General features: G+C 37.5%; 1 protein-coding gene across 3 annotated transcripts in view; it reads right to left on the reverse strand.

Annotated features, from left to right (window-relative positions):
- Nucleotides 1-5,515: 5,515 nt before the first annotated feature.
- The window catches only part of LOC107575652 (uncharacterized), a 14,973-nt gene continuing 5,092 nt past the window's right edge, over nt 5,516-15,396 (reverse strand). For 2 of the 3 annotated variants that reach the window (XR_001607912.1, XR_001607911.1), the window contains exons 3-5: nt 11,337-11,377; nt 7,501-7,827; nt 5,516-6,702 (exon numbers count right to left, since the gene is read on the reverse strand). Coding sequence is in view for 1 of the 3 variants with exons in the window: in XM_016262018.1 (XP_016117504.1) it covers nt 6,401-6,702; nt 7,501-7,827; nt 11,337-11,377; nt 11,697-11,704 (678 nt within the window). In the remaining 2 variants the exon portion in view is untranslated. Of the gene's footprint in view, nt 6,703-7,500; nt 7,828-11,336; nt 11,378-11,696; nt 11,878-15,396 lie in introns of those variants that run through there. The other variant, XM_016262018.1, reaches the window with a different exon arrangement.

Genomic DNA, 15,396 nt, shown 5'->3' on the forward strand with positions numbered 1-15,396 from the left:
AAGTCACATATTTGTTCTCCTTAATGAAGGTATCCGAACTGACTAGATGATCTCTTATGTTACGTCCCCTATAATATGAAAAAAGGAGAGGCTCCTTGAAGATTCTGTATCCAATATCATCAGCTCTCAGAACATGCCAGTGTTTATTGATGATAGACTTTAGTGTCTGACTATGAACAGTGAAAGTTGTACAACACATATAAGGAGGTCTTTGAGATGTCTTGGATTTTGATTTAACTGGTGTAGATTTTACCTTTTCAATTGCTTGCTTAAGCCATTTATCAGGATATCCTCTAAGAAACTGTTCGTACATCTTATCGCATTCCACCTCAAAATCATCAGTGTTTGTGCAAATCCTCTTGATTCGAAAGAAATTGACTGTAAGGGAGACCTTTCTTCAGAGGAATGTGATGGAAGCTTTTGGCATGAAGAATACTATTCCGATCCGTAGGTTTTCTATACAGAGTTGTAGATAAAGTATTGTCATCAACGCAAACATAAGTATCCAAGAAACTGATCTTGTTCAAACTTGTTTCCATATTAAATTTGATTGTTGGAATAAGGTTGTTTAAAAGATCAACAAAACGGTCCAAATCATCATCATCTCCTGTCCAAATTAGAAAAATGTCATCAATGTAGCGTTTATAAAAAATAAGATAAGACAAAAAAGGATTATTTTTGTAGATGTATTCATGCTCCAAAAATGACTTGAAACAGCATGCATAATCTGGTGCAAAAGTCGCTGTGCCATTCTTCCGTAGATAGAACTCTTTATTGTATAAAAAATAGTTCTTAGTCAATACAAGTTCTGCCATATCAACAAGAAGTTGTGTGGAAGGTGTAAGGTCACTTCTTAAATCCAAAAAATGTCTCATTGCGGCAAGACCCACAAAATGTGGAATATTAGTAAACAAACTGACTACATCCAGAGTCACTAATTTTATGTTTCTGTCCACCTTCACTGATTTAAGGTGATCAATAAAGTCGCTTGTGTCTCTCAAATATGAAGGCTGTTCAGCAGCAATTGGTCTGAGGTAGTGGTCATTAAAAATTGATAGAGGTTCAGTGAGAGATCCTACACAACTGACGATTGGACGTCCTGGGGGATTTTGAAGTGTCTTGTGTACCTTAGGCAGCACATACAAAACAGGCCTCACTGGATACCTCACATATTTTTAGATCTGCTGGGGTCAGAAGAGTGAGTGAGTGGATTGGTATGATGTGAACACACTGTCATGTCATTGGTTTTGTTTGTTGTCAATGTAAGAACATGACAAGAATGCAGAAATTCAAGTTACATTCAGTTGGATTCTTCTGAATGCTTTTTTGGCTCGTTCTTTGTTATCGTGTTATGACAATGCTAATATTTGCCTTCAGTTTGACATATTATTCATCCAAGGAATATCATGAATGCAAGTCTTTTGTATTGTATACGTATTACGTTCTACAATGAAGTTTTTCCTTTTTTCTTTTTCTTTTTTAAACCAGAAAACATGTAAGAGGAAATATACCTAATACGATTTGCTTGGCTGAGAAAACACCGATTACATTATTTAACATAAGCATTATTCTTCCAAGAAATACTTTGCATGCAAAAACCAGAACATTTGTATTGCATGCACCATTGTATGGTGTTTCTGTGTTTCATCATGACACTGAAGTTTGTTCTGATAGTGCTCAGACTGGTTCTCAAATACATAGATACGTGTCATTTAGTTTGCAGGGGCATGTCAGCTGATGTTTGATGTTTTACATTCACTAAGGCGTGGAGTTACTGTGGTGACACTCGGAACCAAGATGCTGGAGATATAAACACTGCCACGAGTTAAAAGAGCACAAACCCATTTCCCTACAGTTCCCTTCTGGTGCTGAGATACAGCAGAGAGTGAGTCATTTATGAGAAAACATTTACTTTAAGTGAAAACGTTATTATTTATAACACAAATGATCTAAACTCCAACATTTGCATTTTACAGCATATTGGGTCTTGTGTGAATGTGAAGATCATCCACATACAATGAATTCTGAGGCTCTTTTCTTCTCTGTATGTACTTGAGAAAAGTAGATTCTGTGATATAGACTCTAGGCAGCATCTTTTCACCACATACTCACGAAGCTCTAAAACTGTTTTCATGGACAGACAAAGATCTCACCTTCGTTATCCCCCTCTCTCTCTCTCAGGTACAGTGTGTGTTTTCTCATACAGGTAAATGTATGTTGTATCATTTTCTTCATCTATTTTGTAACCAGTTCAAGTCGAACTATGACCAAATACTTTTGGTTTCACACGATCATGCTGATAAGGTTTGTTTAGTCATTCTGCAATCCTGCAAGCTGAACCACTGTAGTAAAAGCACTCTTAGCTCGCATTTGCACAACATCCTTTTGTTCATTTGTAACTAACATAAAAACTCATGGTGACATGTTATAACTTCTATTTCTATTCAGTAATCATAGGATTTAAGTAGCTTTGACCATTAATTAAGCTGTAGTTCCGCCAAAGTCTGTTTGTGAATGATTTCACTGCTTATTAAGAGACAGCTTATTTACATAATTTGTAGAAAAAATATAAAATCAATCCTTATTACTGATTTTTGAGTGTTTGAGTTGTGAGGCCAGGAAGGGGGGCACTGTAAGGGTGGTTTCCCCTACAGTGGTTCAGGCTGTAGGATTGCCAAAACTCAAAGAAACATTTATCAGCATGATGGTATAAAACTGTACATTTCTCCACCATGCAAAATGACAATTAGCAGACCCCTGAAATACACATATTTGGCTACAGGCCTTGATCACAATCAGCCCTTCTGTGCCATCAGGTATTCCAAATGTGTCTTTTGTTTCTGAAGACAAGTTTGGGACAGGAAAGCAGAAGTCAGCCCTACAGCACTAATAGGGATCTTGCCCATAGGGTGCCAAGGTCAGAGACGGTTAAAGAGGAACCTTAAAGCAGCACTATATAACTGTTGGCGCTCTAGCTCCAACAGAACTGCACACATCCCGCGGAAGAGCATTCCAACCGGAGCTACTTCTTTAAGTTTATGTCTATGGTGCTTCACTCAGGTATGTGTTACTCCGCAGCGGTGACGACCCGACCAGGCTACAATAGTCCAAATATTAGTACTTATTATCAGTGTACCGTAGTGATTTAGAATAAGACAAAAACACAGTTTGGAAGATGAATTCATGATGTACTCGCTCATTATATACATTTTGCAAATTTTGAACACAGAAAAAGCTACATAGTGCTGCTTTAAAGAAGTTGCTCTTCATTATTAAGCAGGTCACAGTTATCGTGCAATATGCAGATGAAAGATCTTTCTGAAGATGACTAGTGCAATGTCTTGCAAAAGGCATGAAAACAACTAATGTTTCACAAAAACTAAATAGATATCATCGATTTGTGATGACTCAACACAGAAGAACTTGGTCAGACATATTATGGAAAATTTCTGTCAGACAAATTAACGGTGTTGAAAGGGCAGCTACATATAAGCTACTGTTGAGCAGCAAACAGGTTTTTGAAGCTGCAGGTGTCTGGAGTCCCAAGAACCTATTGATGTAGGATCCACCAGAAGCTGACAGTTGTGCATAAAGCTGAATTTCAGGCCCCTCAACCAAATCTCACCAAGAGAAGTGTTTTCAGTGGGCTCAGAAATGCTGATTTCCAAACAGTTTTATTCACGGACGAATGCTGCGCAACACTCAGTAGTCCAGAAGGATGGAGCTCTGGATGGTTGGTGAAAGGCCACCCTTTTCCAACAAGACTGCAACGTCAGCAAAGAAGCAGCGGGTGATGATTTGTGCTGCGGGAATATTGGGAAGTGAGATGAAAAGTCCCTTTAGAGTCTCTGAGGGTGTCAAAATGATCTCTGCTAGACATGTAGAGTTCATAACTGACAATTTTCTGCTATGGTGTAATAAAAAAAATAATGCCTTCTGAAAGACAATGATTTTCATGAAGGACAATGTAACATCCAATGCTGCAAAGAATATTATTGACTCCCTGGTTGCTATAGGTCGAAAAAAAAAAAACGTCCCCTGACCTCAATCTTATTGAAAACCTGTGACATCCTTAAAAGAAAGCTCTATGAGGGTGGATGGCAGTATACCTCAAAACAGTAGCTCTGGGAGGCAATACTGGCATCCTCAAATGAAATACAGGCAGAAACTTTTCAGAATATCAATAAAGCTGTTGTCATTATCAGTTCTTTTGACGTGTAATAACATCCACATTGTAATATGATTGTTGAGAATACACAATAAACAATTGTTTGTTTCAGGTTTTTTTTGACAGCTTTTAGGGTGTATTCAGGCACGGTTGCCTTGAACCGAGCCCGAGCGCGATTATCCCCCCTTCCCCTGCTGGCCTGCACTCACACTTGCACTAAACATTCCAGGCCGGAGCATGCTTACGTCATGTACGAGATAACGGAGAAAACCACTTTCACTAATATTCTACCGAATAATTAATAATAATTAATTTATAATTTATGCCGTGCATTGATTTTCACTTGTATGTATCAGAAACCATATGACAGTCATATGAAAAAGAAGTAAACACAATGGAATGGTTTGGCTGAGACATTTATGAGAAACGTTGCTTTGCATACAGATGTCTATTGTCTACTAAATGAATAAATGTAATATATGGTTTAAGTAAAAAGTGTAACAGAAAAAAAAACACTGACAGATGCCATTTCATTTAAACATTTTATTTGGTCTTAAAGTTTACAATAAGTATACAATGAAACAACGCTATATAAATACCTGAGAATATTGAAGTAGATATTTTAACAGAATAAAACATTTTCAGTATGAATATGTTCACTAACATATGGTCCAATGCAAAATATGTCTAATTAAAATGCACAAACACTTGCAGTCCAGAACTGTTAAGGCAGCAACACATTGACAGGATCATTTTCATTTAACTTCAGCCAAAAATGTTCATGTTTTTTAATGTTTCAAGATCTAATTCTGTTATACAACAAGAATGAAGTGCATAAGGCAAGAATATAACAGCACAAGTGTATTTTGCATCAGAAAGCTGTAAAAATTCAGCAAATTTCCAAAGTGGAGAGGCAAGGCAAATTTATTAATATAGCACATTTCATATTCACTGGTGTTTAAAAGCACTTTACATAAAAGTAATAAAAAGTAATAAAACAGTATAAAATATAAAACTAGTTACTAGTTAGAGGAACAAAATTTTGGTAATTATGTGCATTGTGCTTTGGCTCCGTTATTATGCACGGATGAATCTGATGGTTTGAGCTGCATCACAGAAGCACATTTACACCATACATTAAAAAAAATAAATGAAAAGCTATCACATCACAATTACGACAAAGTTGAAATTATGACATAAAAGGTCAAAAGTATGACTAAGTCAAAATTGACAAAAAAAATTTAATTAATTTTTTTTCAGTAATAAGACTTGGTCAGTTCTTCTTATAGCTAAATTTCTTTTTTTATCTCAGTTTTGACTATAAATTCATTTTTAACTCATAGTTTCAACTTTTTATCTCATAATTATTATTTACCAATGCATGATTTTATTTATTTTTTTTAATGTGGGGAAAAGAGCCTAAATATTGAGCCCTTGGTTACAGGTGATCCTTTATCAGTGCGAATGACACTAATGACATCAAAACATCAAACACTCCTAAAATCAAATAAATCAATAAATAAATAACGAATGAAAGACAAATATTACAAAAAAAAAAAAGTCATGACCGGGTAAGTACCAGTACCACTGTTGTTTTGACTTAACACAGTAGGCTATTTAAAGGCAAGAAGATCAGCGTAGCATAGACTGGAAATGTTACCAACATAAACATTGATTTACGAACCTTGTCAATGAACAGCAAATGTGATGTTATGCAAATGAAGCATATTTCTAGAAAGCCAAACAACATAGATTTGTGTTTTACTATGGGTACTGTCGTTTTGTTTGAAAACTTTTTTCGGTTCAAGGTTCATTTGTTGTGGCTTCAAGGTACTATAGCATTGTCAATTGCATATTGTGATCGCCTGACCTTCTTGCCGTAATTTACAGATATGAAAAACACACAGAAAAATAATGGTTCAGTATTCAGTTTCCCAACAAAATCCATCCCAGCAGCTGTAAAGCAATTATTATAGGCTCTCCCTAGTGACTTAGTGATGAGCGGAGTGCCTTGCGAGCTTACAATAATTTAAAAACATTTTGGGGATTCTGCTTGAATTTGCCCAAAATCATATATGACCAAGTCACTCTAGACTGCTAGGTAGCCTTAAATTGTGTAGTAACATCCTCACTGCGGCAGCAACAATGAAAGCATCTATTTCCTCCTCTGACTCCTTGTTTAAGGCGAAAGCTCATGCAGTTGCTGCCGGAGTGCCAAGCTGCACATCTGTGTCATTCACCTGCTTTAGCTGCTTCATCACGATCATCAGCAGTTACTGATTTATAACGTGAGCCAGGGCTCACAACCTCAAGAGTGTCTGAACCCACGCCGCGTTCACCTGACTTAAGGCAGCTTGAGATCTTTTTTCTAAAGATAATTACAATGATTAGTATAACCAGTATTATGGTTAACAGAGTGCCAACCAGGATCCAAAGCCATGATTTCTCGACACTGTCTGGTCTGGTTTCTTCTTGGATTTCTTGATCAATGGTTTCATTTCCTTTTTCTGTTGTTGGTTCTGCAACAAAAAAGTCTGAGAGAAAACAACATTACTGCACTGTGACAAAGACAACAGATCCCTATCATTTATATACAGCAGCTTTTAGGGTGTATTCAGGCACGGTTGCCTTGAACCGAGCCCGAGCGCGATTATCCCCCTTCCCCTGCTGGCCTGCACTCACACTTGCACTAAACATTCCAGGCCGGAGCACGCTTATGTCATGTACGAGATAACGGAGAAAACCACTTTCACTAATATTCTACCGAATAATTAATAATAATTAATTTATAATTTATGCCATGCATTGATTTTCACTTGTATGTATCAGAAAATTATTACGGAGGCAGCTGACGTTAATGAAATAATTTGCAGCTTCACTCGCAAACTACATTTCCTGTTCATCAATAAGGTAAGAACCAGAGCCATTATAAACATAAATATACTTGATTGAATTAAATTAATTGAAAAGTGTAGTGTAGTAGTAGTAATAGAATGTGTTTGCGATCATAATGATGACAGTAGCACACACAAAATAGTATCTGTGCCGTGCTCCGGTGCAGTTAGCGCTCACACTGCATGCGTACCGCGCCCCGAGCCCAACCGAACCGTGCCCTGGCCCACCTCTTCCAACTGGGCCAGGGCCGGCTAAACGAACGGCGCTCGCTCACACTAGTCAAACGAACCGAGCTTTGGGGGTCAAACGCACTCGAGCACGGTTCAAAATGCCTAGTGTGAGTACACCCTTAGACTGAAACATCAATCATACAACTACCATTATAGATTTTAATTCATAGAGCTTCATTTAGATTAAAAACAGCTAGTTTCACACACCGTTGATGATCAGCTCTACAGTCCCCTGTTCATCTGAGGGTGTGATGAGGCAGATGTATTTTCCTGCATCAGCGTGAGTGAGACCAGAGAGTTTGATGGAGAAGTTTCTTCGTTCATACTCCTGAGGGAAAGTTTCAGCTCTGTTCTTGTATCGTGGGTCCTGTGTCTCTAGTGAATTACTGTGTGGAATTAAATCACACACATTTTTGCTGCCATTGTGTCTCCAGCTCACATCAACCTCTTGAAGTTTATGATCATGATCATCTGAAGAACACGGCAGGACAACAGAACCACCGATGAAACCCTCTACTGTGACCTGCAGACACACTGAAATGAGAGAGACTTTAGAAAAGAAAGCCTGTGGCATGAATTTATAGTAAGTGCAGCTAGTGATTTCTGAGAAATACCACTGATAAATGCAATCAACACCAAAATAAACAATTTTGAGAATATTTGCTATCTGTCTGCTCTGTGAGTCTCAATAAAAAGATATTGTTTGTACATAGTGTATATGACTGATCAGACCAAGCACCCGTGGAAATGGCGAGTCAGCGTCGGCACTCGACACTGACTCAGAAAGCACTAGTTTATTAATAAATAATTAAAATATCTTATTTTCCCCCGACACGTTCATAATCACTTTGCCGGTGCTTTGAGGCAATTGCTTTATGCGCGAGCTTGAGCGCGGAATAGGCTCTAGCCTAATACGTCTGCATATAGCCTATATTGAAGTATGGTTAATATATTATTATATTAATCAATTTAATATAATGTGCGACTAGTTGACTAGAAAAATCTTTAGTAGAGGGCAGGCCTACTTAGCACAAGGAAGCTCTCAATTTTTAAAATAAAATGCTATAGCCTAATGACATTACGAAAAGTGCGACAGCTGCAAATCACGTCGTTATTGCACTGCACGAGTTATGCATGCGTAAGGAGTCAAATGTTTTATTTTTTTGTATCACCCTAATTAGATTATGAAGAATGATTTGTTGATCTTGTTTTCCCTTTAATACATACATACCTTCCACAATATATTTTTCAATTACTTTCAAAACGTGGTAGGGACAATATCGACCCTGGCAAAAAGTGGTGGGGACATGTCCCACCCCTCCCACCCGCAAATTACGCCTATGAATGGTATAGAGAATGAGAATGTGTCGACACGGAGCAATGCATTCTGGAAATTTTGTCATGAAATCATCAATTGCCATAGTCCTTCTCACTGTCGGCATGAAAAATTTGTGTTTTTTTCTGTACTAGAAAGCTGAAAAAGCAAAGGTATTTCATGCAGACATTGATAAGAGCTATAGCAATTGATGATACAGTAAGCCTTAACCATTCCAACGTGACCTTAAACCTATAAACATAAAATATTATAAAATGTCTACATTCACTATGGAACGCGGATGAAACTGAAACTCAGTAAGGTAAACTACTTAAATAAAATGTGACTTTATAATTGATCTCTGTAGATTTATTATATTATAATAATATACACTGTTTTGCGTTGAACTGTAAGTGCTTACACCACAAACAAAGTAGTGGTGTAAGCAGCTTGCTGATTGTTTGTATGGGTTAAGCTCATTCAATTATATGACTGCACTCTTCTGCATCCTTGTTTGGCATCTCTAATAGTAAGGAATCTTCGGCTTGGTTCATTCAAGTGAAGTTATTTATTTGTAAAGCACCCACAATACACATCGTTTCGAAGCAGCTTTGAAGTTATTCTGTTACCTCTATAATGACATAATGCTTTAACATTGAGCAGTTTTAGGACTGGGCAATATGACAATGAAAATATATAACAATGATAAATGATCCACTGTTTGAGATCTAGCTATATTGTATTTATTCTTCCCTTAAGAAATGTAACAATGGTTTTACTACAAATAAAACCAAAAGTACATGGTTACTATAGTTAAACTATGGTAATTACAAATCAACCATTGTTTTGCTACATTAAACACAGTTTAACCATGGTATTGCTAGTAAAACTGTGGTTATACAAATGGTAATCATTACACCAAAAACATGGTTACTAAATGTTTACTATAATAAAACGATGGTTAATTTTCATAAGGGCTTTAGAAGTTATATCAGTACCACTTTTGTGAAGGAGACAGAATACTATGTGATGAATATTTGCAGTGTCTCAGACACACAAGTGAGTATTTCTTTTTTTAAAAGATATTTACACATTAGTCAGTTTTATTCTCAGTGTACATAAGCTCTTTTTTTAAAAATTATTCATATGAAATGGTAGGCTTTTTCTGGGCTGATTTGTGTTTGTTTACACTGTACATGTGTGCTCCTGAGCGTGTCCACAAAATGGCGATCTTCGCTTTATTTTTTTTTATTTCCTCTATTTGTGATTGATGTAATTATGAAAACAATGTTTGTGTTACATGTTTATGAATCTAGGGGAAGCACAGTGAAGGGAGGGGTGTGTTTCTTTAGGTGATTACAAGTATCAGCAGTGTTTCTCAGAAATCACTTACTGCACCTTTAAAGGGGTCATATGATGTTGCTAAAAAGAACATTATTTGGTGTAATGAAATGTGTTTATGCTGTTTAAGGTCCAAAAAACACATTATTTTCCACATACTGTACATTATTGTTTCTCCTCTATGCCCCGCCTTTCTGAATTGCGTAGATTTTTACAAAGCTCATCGGTCTGAAAAGCGAGGTGTGCTGTGATTGGCCAGCTATCCAGTGCGTTGTGATTGGCCGAATACCTCAAGCGTGTGACGGAAATGTTACGCCCCTCACCATATTGTGATGATGCCCTGTCCGGCTGGAGCGACGATTCAAAAACATGAAAACCCATTATAAACGAGGCATTCGTAGCATCCAGTGGGGACATAATTATGGATTATAATGACATCTTTTTACGCGTTGCGTTGCATCGTGCCGCTTAAACATAAAACCATGTCTGCATTTGTGATCGGAGAAATAACAAACAACAAGCCCTACTCTACACTGCCCAAAAAACTCGCTTTAAATATAAAAAATATAAAAACTCTTTAAATATAAAAAACGTACTTACAGTCCGTGAGTCAGAACAGCCGGCATTGTAGTCTACTCTACCAGGATCAGGAAACAGCCCTCCATAAAATGTGCTGCACACATCTGAATATTTGGGTTGAACTGTTCTGGAACAGTGTTGTAAATACAGCTTAACCACTCATTTCTAGTCGTGTCCTCTTTTGGAAGACCAAACAAAGTAGTTTCGCTTTCACAACGAAACAGTGTCACACACGGCGGCCTAGAGTGAGCAGAGGCCGAGGGCTAGAGTGAGAAACGGCCGGAGGGTTAGAGTGAGCAGAGGCGGCGGATTCGACGAAGGAGCGTCCGGAGGGATTGCGGCAATCACATGTGACGACCCCGGGCTGGACTCTGCTTCGCCCACGGTGAAAGCCGATCCGGCAATCGACAGCGCAAAGTACTTCCTCAGCGACCCACACGGATCAGCTCCAGGCATCACGAAGCGGATATCGTCCTCTTTTGGAAGGCCAAACAAAGTAGTTTCGCTTTCACAATGAAGCACACAGCGTCTTCATGCCAACAACAATACTACAGCGAGAATAAAAGTTACGCCTTCTTTCTTTGCGTGAACATTTGGGTGGCGTTATGCAAATCTTCAGAGCTACGTAGGAGGTAGGCGTGGCTGACTCTTAACTTTTATAAAGAATATCTCTTTGGATTTGAGACTTTAGTCTTTGCAACTTTACAGATCTTCTTTATGCACCAAGAGCTTGTAACACTCCAAAGAGAAAGGAAAACGTGAAATTGCATCTTGTGACCCCTTTTAAGTGTGTTGTTCAGATGCTTACCTTTATTTATCAGCACTGCAAATACACAGATGAAGCTGCAGCTGCAAGAACAGAAATAAACAATATCCTATTAAATACTGTAACTCAACTGGGTTTTATTTCCACATAACACAAACGCAATAAGATAACACTCCATATGACAATGCTAATTGCTAATGCTAATGGGAACATACATAAAAATGTAGGTTATTCCCCCACAGATAAACCTGATAATCATAAATCAGCCACTTCATGTTTTATGTATTAATGATGTTAAAGTTTTCTTAACTAAAAGGTTTCCATTTTTAATTATATTTCAATAAAGCATGTGCAAACCACAACACAACAGAAACAAACCAAAATACGAAGACGCGTTTATACCTGATCATCGTGGTGCCCCAATATTCTCAATATGTTTTATTTTAATATATTGCATTTAAATATGTCTTAAATTAAGATTAAATACTCTTTTCTTTTCAAATAACAGAGTATCATACACGCTTCCGCATCAGTATGCCATGCGTGCTACGGATGACATCAGACGTAAGTGACGTCAACAGTAACCACGTGAACGACATGAAACGCGCTCCAGAGATTTCTTCTTCTGAGAAATATGGGGTTCCATTTGTGTCAAAAATGAGCCGACTGCTTTGTGTTTTGTACTATACATTTGTCTTTGTCTACAGTCGTAGTCCGGTGAACATTAATTTGAATGAATTATTATACTTCGTTTTGTACTGTGAGGTGAATTTGCAGACGGTTCCTAAAGCAGCCTAGTCAAATATGAAATGTGAAACTAACTTTACTGAGCTGATTAAGGTATTGATGACAGAACAAGACGACAGTTAGGACGACAGAACAGGACGACAGGACGACAGAACAAGATGACAGTTAGGACGACAACAAGACGACAGTTAGGACGACAGAACAAGACGACAGTTAGGATGACAGAACAAGACGACAGTTAGGACGACAGAACAGGACGACAGAACAAAACGACAATAAGGACGACAGTAATTAAATGACAGAGAAAAAGCAGGCAGGACGACAGATTAAGACGACGTCAACACACAACATACATGCCTACATATACTGATTTACCTGAACAAGTAGGCAATGACTGTAGACAAAGACAAATGTATAGTACAAAACACAAAGCAGTCGACTCATTTTTGACACAAATGGAACCCCATACTGAGACAGCCAGGAAGATGGCGGATCGGGTGCATCACATGTTGTGAGCTCTTGAGAACTGTCCCAGATTTTTACGTTACACTATCCAATCATTATAATGTGTTCCTTTTGAAGTAACATATATCAATAACCTGAAAAACAAAAGAAAAGAAGGTGCACCATGTCTACGAAAAAGAATCTAGCTTTATCCCGCAGTAATGAGGCAGTTGGCGGCCATGAGTATGCTACAAGGATGGAAGTTTCCACCGAGAATACTAAAAGAAAAGATCCTTTCTCGCCGGTAAAGAACGCACCAACAATTAAAAGGAAAGGATACGGGGACCGAAGGGAAAGAAGGAATGAATGCAGTCTTAGAAGCAATAAAGCAGCTAACGGATAAGGTGGACACACTACCTAATACCTACTCGGCTACAACAGAATTCCATCATGTTAACCAACATAGCCAAGGCAGTCGAGTTCAATGCGGCCGAAATCAATGACTGCAAAACTCAGTTACAGTCTTCGGTCCGCGAAGTATCGGCTTTAAAGAAAGATAACGAGGAGTTGATGGAGCGTGTCTTGGAGCTGGAGCGATACAAACGCCGATGGAATCTGAGGATTCGTGGTCTAAAGGAAAAGGATGGTGAAGACATACGAGAGGCCGTTGTTCAGTTACTGGTGAAAATCTCCCCATCATGGTCCTCGTACATCAACCATATCGTGGACTCGGTTCATCGAATAGGTAGACGTGAAGAAAATAAAACAAGGCATGTCATCATTCAGTTTACTCAGAGAATACACCGAGATGCACTGTGGAGAATGACAAAGGACCACGTGATCTGCAAAGAGCTTCGTATCAGCTTCATCGAAGACCTCTGCAAAGCCGACAGGGAGACCCGAGCTGCACTGTGGCCCAAGATAAAAGAAGCTAGAGATGCAGGAAAGCGTGCGTACTTCCGAGGAGGTGTTGGGTATATAAACGGACAAAGAATCACATAGGAGCACATATATGAACAAAGGCCTTAGTATTTAAAGCTTGAAATGGCCTTTTGATTTATAGGATTGTTTGGATGGTCTTTTTGCACTGAATGCAGTTTGAAGGGACAGTGCCTGTTTGGGCTTTTGTTTCTCAATTTTTCCAAAGTATAATTGGTTGGACTTAATAATATTTGTTGGCAGTTGCCAATTTTGTTTATGAATAATTCAGTTTTTTCTTGTATTTCACTTAATGTTAGGGGCTTAAGAGAGAACACTAAGAGAAAGTCATTATTTCTGTTTTGCAAGGGCAAAAAAGCACACTTTATTTTGTTGCAGGAAACACACTCCAAACCAGAAGATGAAAGATTTTGGGTAAATCAATGGGGAGACAATATCCTTTTTGATCATGGGTCCACTAGATCAGCAGGTGTGGCTGTTTTGTTTTGTAATCCACCCGGTAAATTAGTGACATCTAGATTCAGCAATAATGGTCACTGGATAATCTGTGTCTTGAAAATGGATGACCATCATTTTATTATGGTCAATGTTTATGGTTTTAATAATGTAATTCAAAACAGACAGTTGATTTCAGATGTTTCCAGTGTCATTGTAAACCTTAAACTCATTTATCCGACTGCTAGTATAATTATGGGTGGTGATTTTAACATGGTCAGTGATGAATGCCTTGATAGATATCCCTCCAGACGTAGCCATAGTTCTTCTTATAACCCTGTTTTAACTGATTTTTGTCGCACTCACAATTTATTGGATCCTTGGCGCTTTAAATATCCTAACATGAAACAATAGTCTTGGTTTAATCCAAATAATGTAGTAAAGTCAAGAATAGATTTTTGGTTAATTTCAGTTTCAATTATTCATTTTGTCAGTGATTGCTCTGTCAGCAGCTCCTCTTACAGATCATTCTGTTATTAAGTTGATTTTTAAACCTCCTGGTGTTAGCCGACAAAATAAAGGGTATTGGAAATTCAATTCAAATTTATTAAAATGCCAGTCATTTAATGAGGGTATTAGGGTCATAGTCTCTAATGTGATGTCTGATGAATCAATAGTGTCCTATATCTCCAAATGGGAATTTCTTAAATTTAAAATGAGGGAATATTCAATTAATTTTGGTAAAACACTAAATAGAAGTAAAAGATTATCTGAATTTAATATTATTAAAGAAATAAATGTCTATTATAATAAAACATCACCTACTGATAATGAAAAACAGAAACTACAAAGTCTTCAAAACTAACTCGATGAAATCTATCTATCAGGTCTAGGGCTAAATGGATCGAGGAGGGGGAAAGGAGTACTTCATATTTCTGTCGGATAGAAAAAAGAAGGCAAGAGAGACTTTCAATTAAAACTTAATTGATCCAGGACCAGGTAATTACTGATCAAGCTTCAATCACTAAGGAAGTTGTTTCTTTTTACAGTAGCCTATATTCCTCAAACTTTTCTCTGGACGATACAACATCCTTTTTTGACCTTATTAAAGATTTTATTCCCCATATAGATGATGATTTTGTAGCACTGTGTGATGCAGATATTACATCTGAGGAATTGGATAAAGCAGTAGGTAGCTTATCTTTAGACAAATCTCCAGGGTGTGACTGCAAACTTTTATAAACACTTTTGGAGCATACTAAAAGAACCTTTTATGCTTATGTTAAAAGAAGCAACAGAAAATATGACATTTCCGTCCACCATGAAACAAGGTATAATAACTTTAATCCCTAAACCTGATAAAGACCCCAACATTTTAGATAACTTTAGACCAATTACATTATTAAACACTGATTATAAAATTGTAACCCTTATATATGCTAATAGATTACAAATGTTTCTACACAAAATTATAAGCGAATCTCAAGCTGGCTTTATGAAGGGAAGATCTATACACAATAATATTCGGTTAGTGCTT

The sequence above is a fragment of the Sinocyclocheilus grahami genome, unplaced genomic scaffold, assembly GCF_001515645.1.
Source record: "Sinocyclocheilus grahami isolate Dianchi unplaced genomic scaffold, SAMN03320097.WGS_v1.1 scaffold2786.1, whole genome shotgun sequence".
Classification (NCBI taxonomy): Eukaryota; Metazoa; Chordata; class Actinopteri; order Cypriniformes; family Cyprinidae; genus Sinocyclocheilus; species Sinocyclocheilus grahami.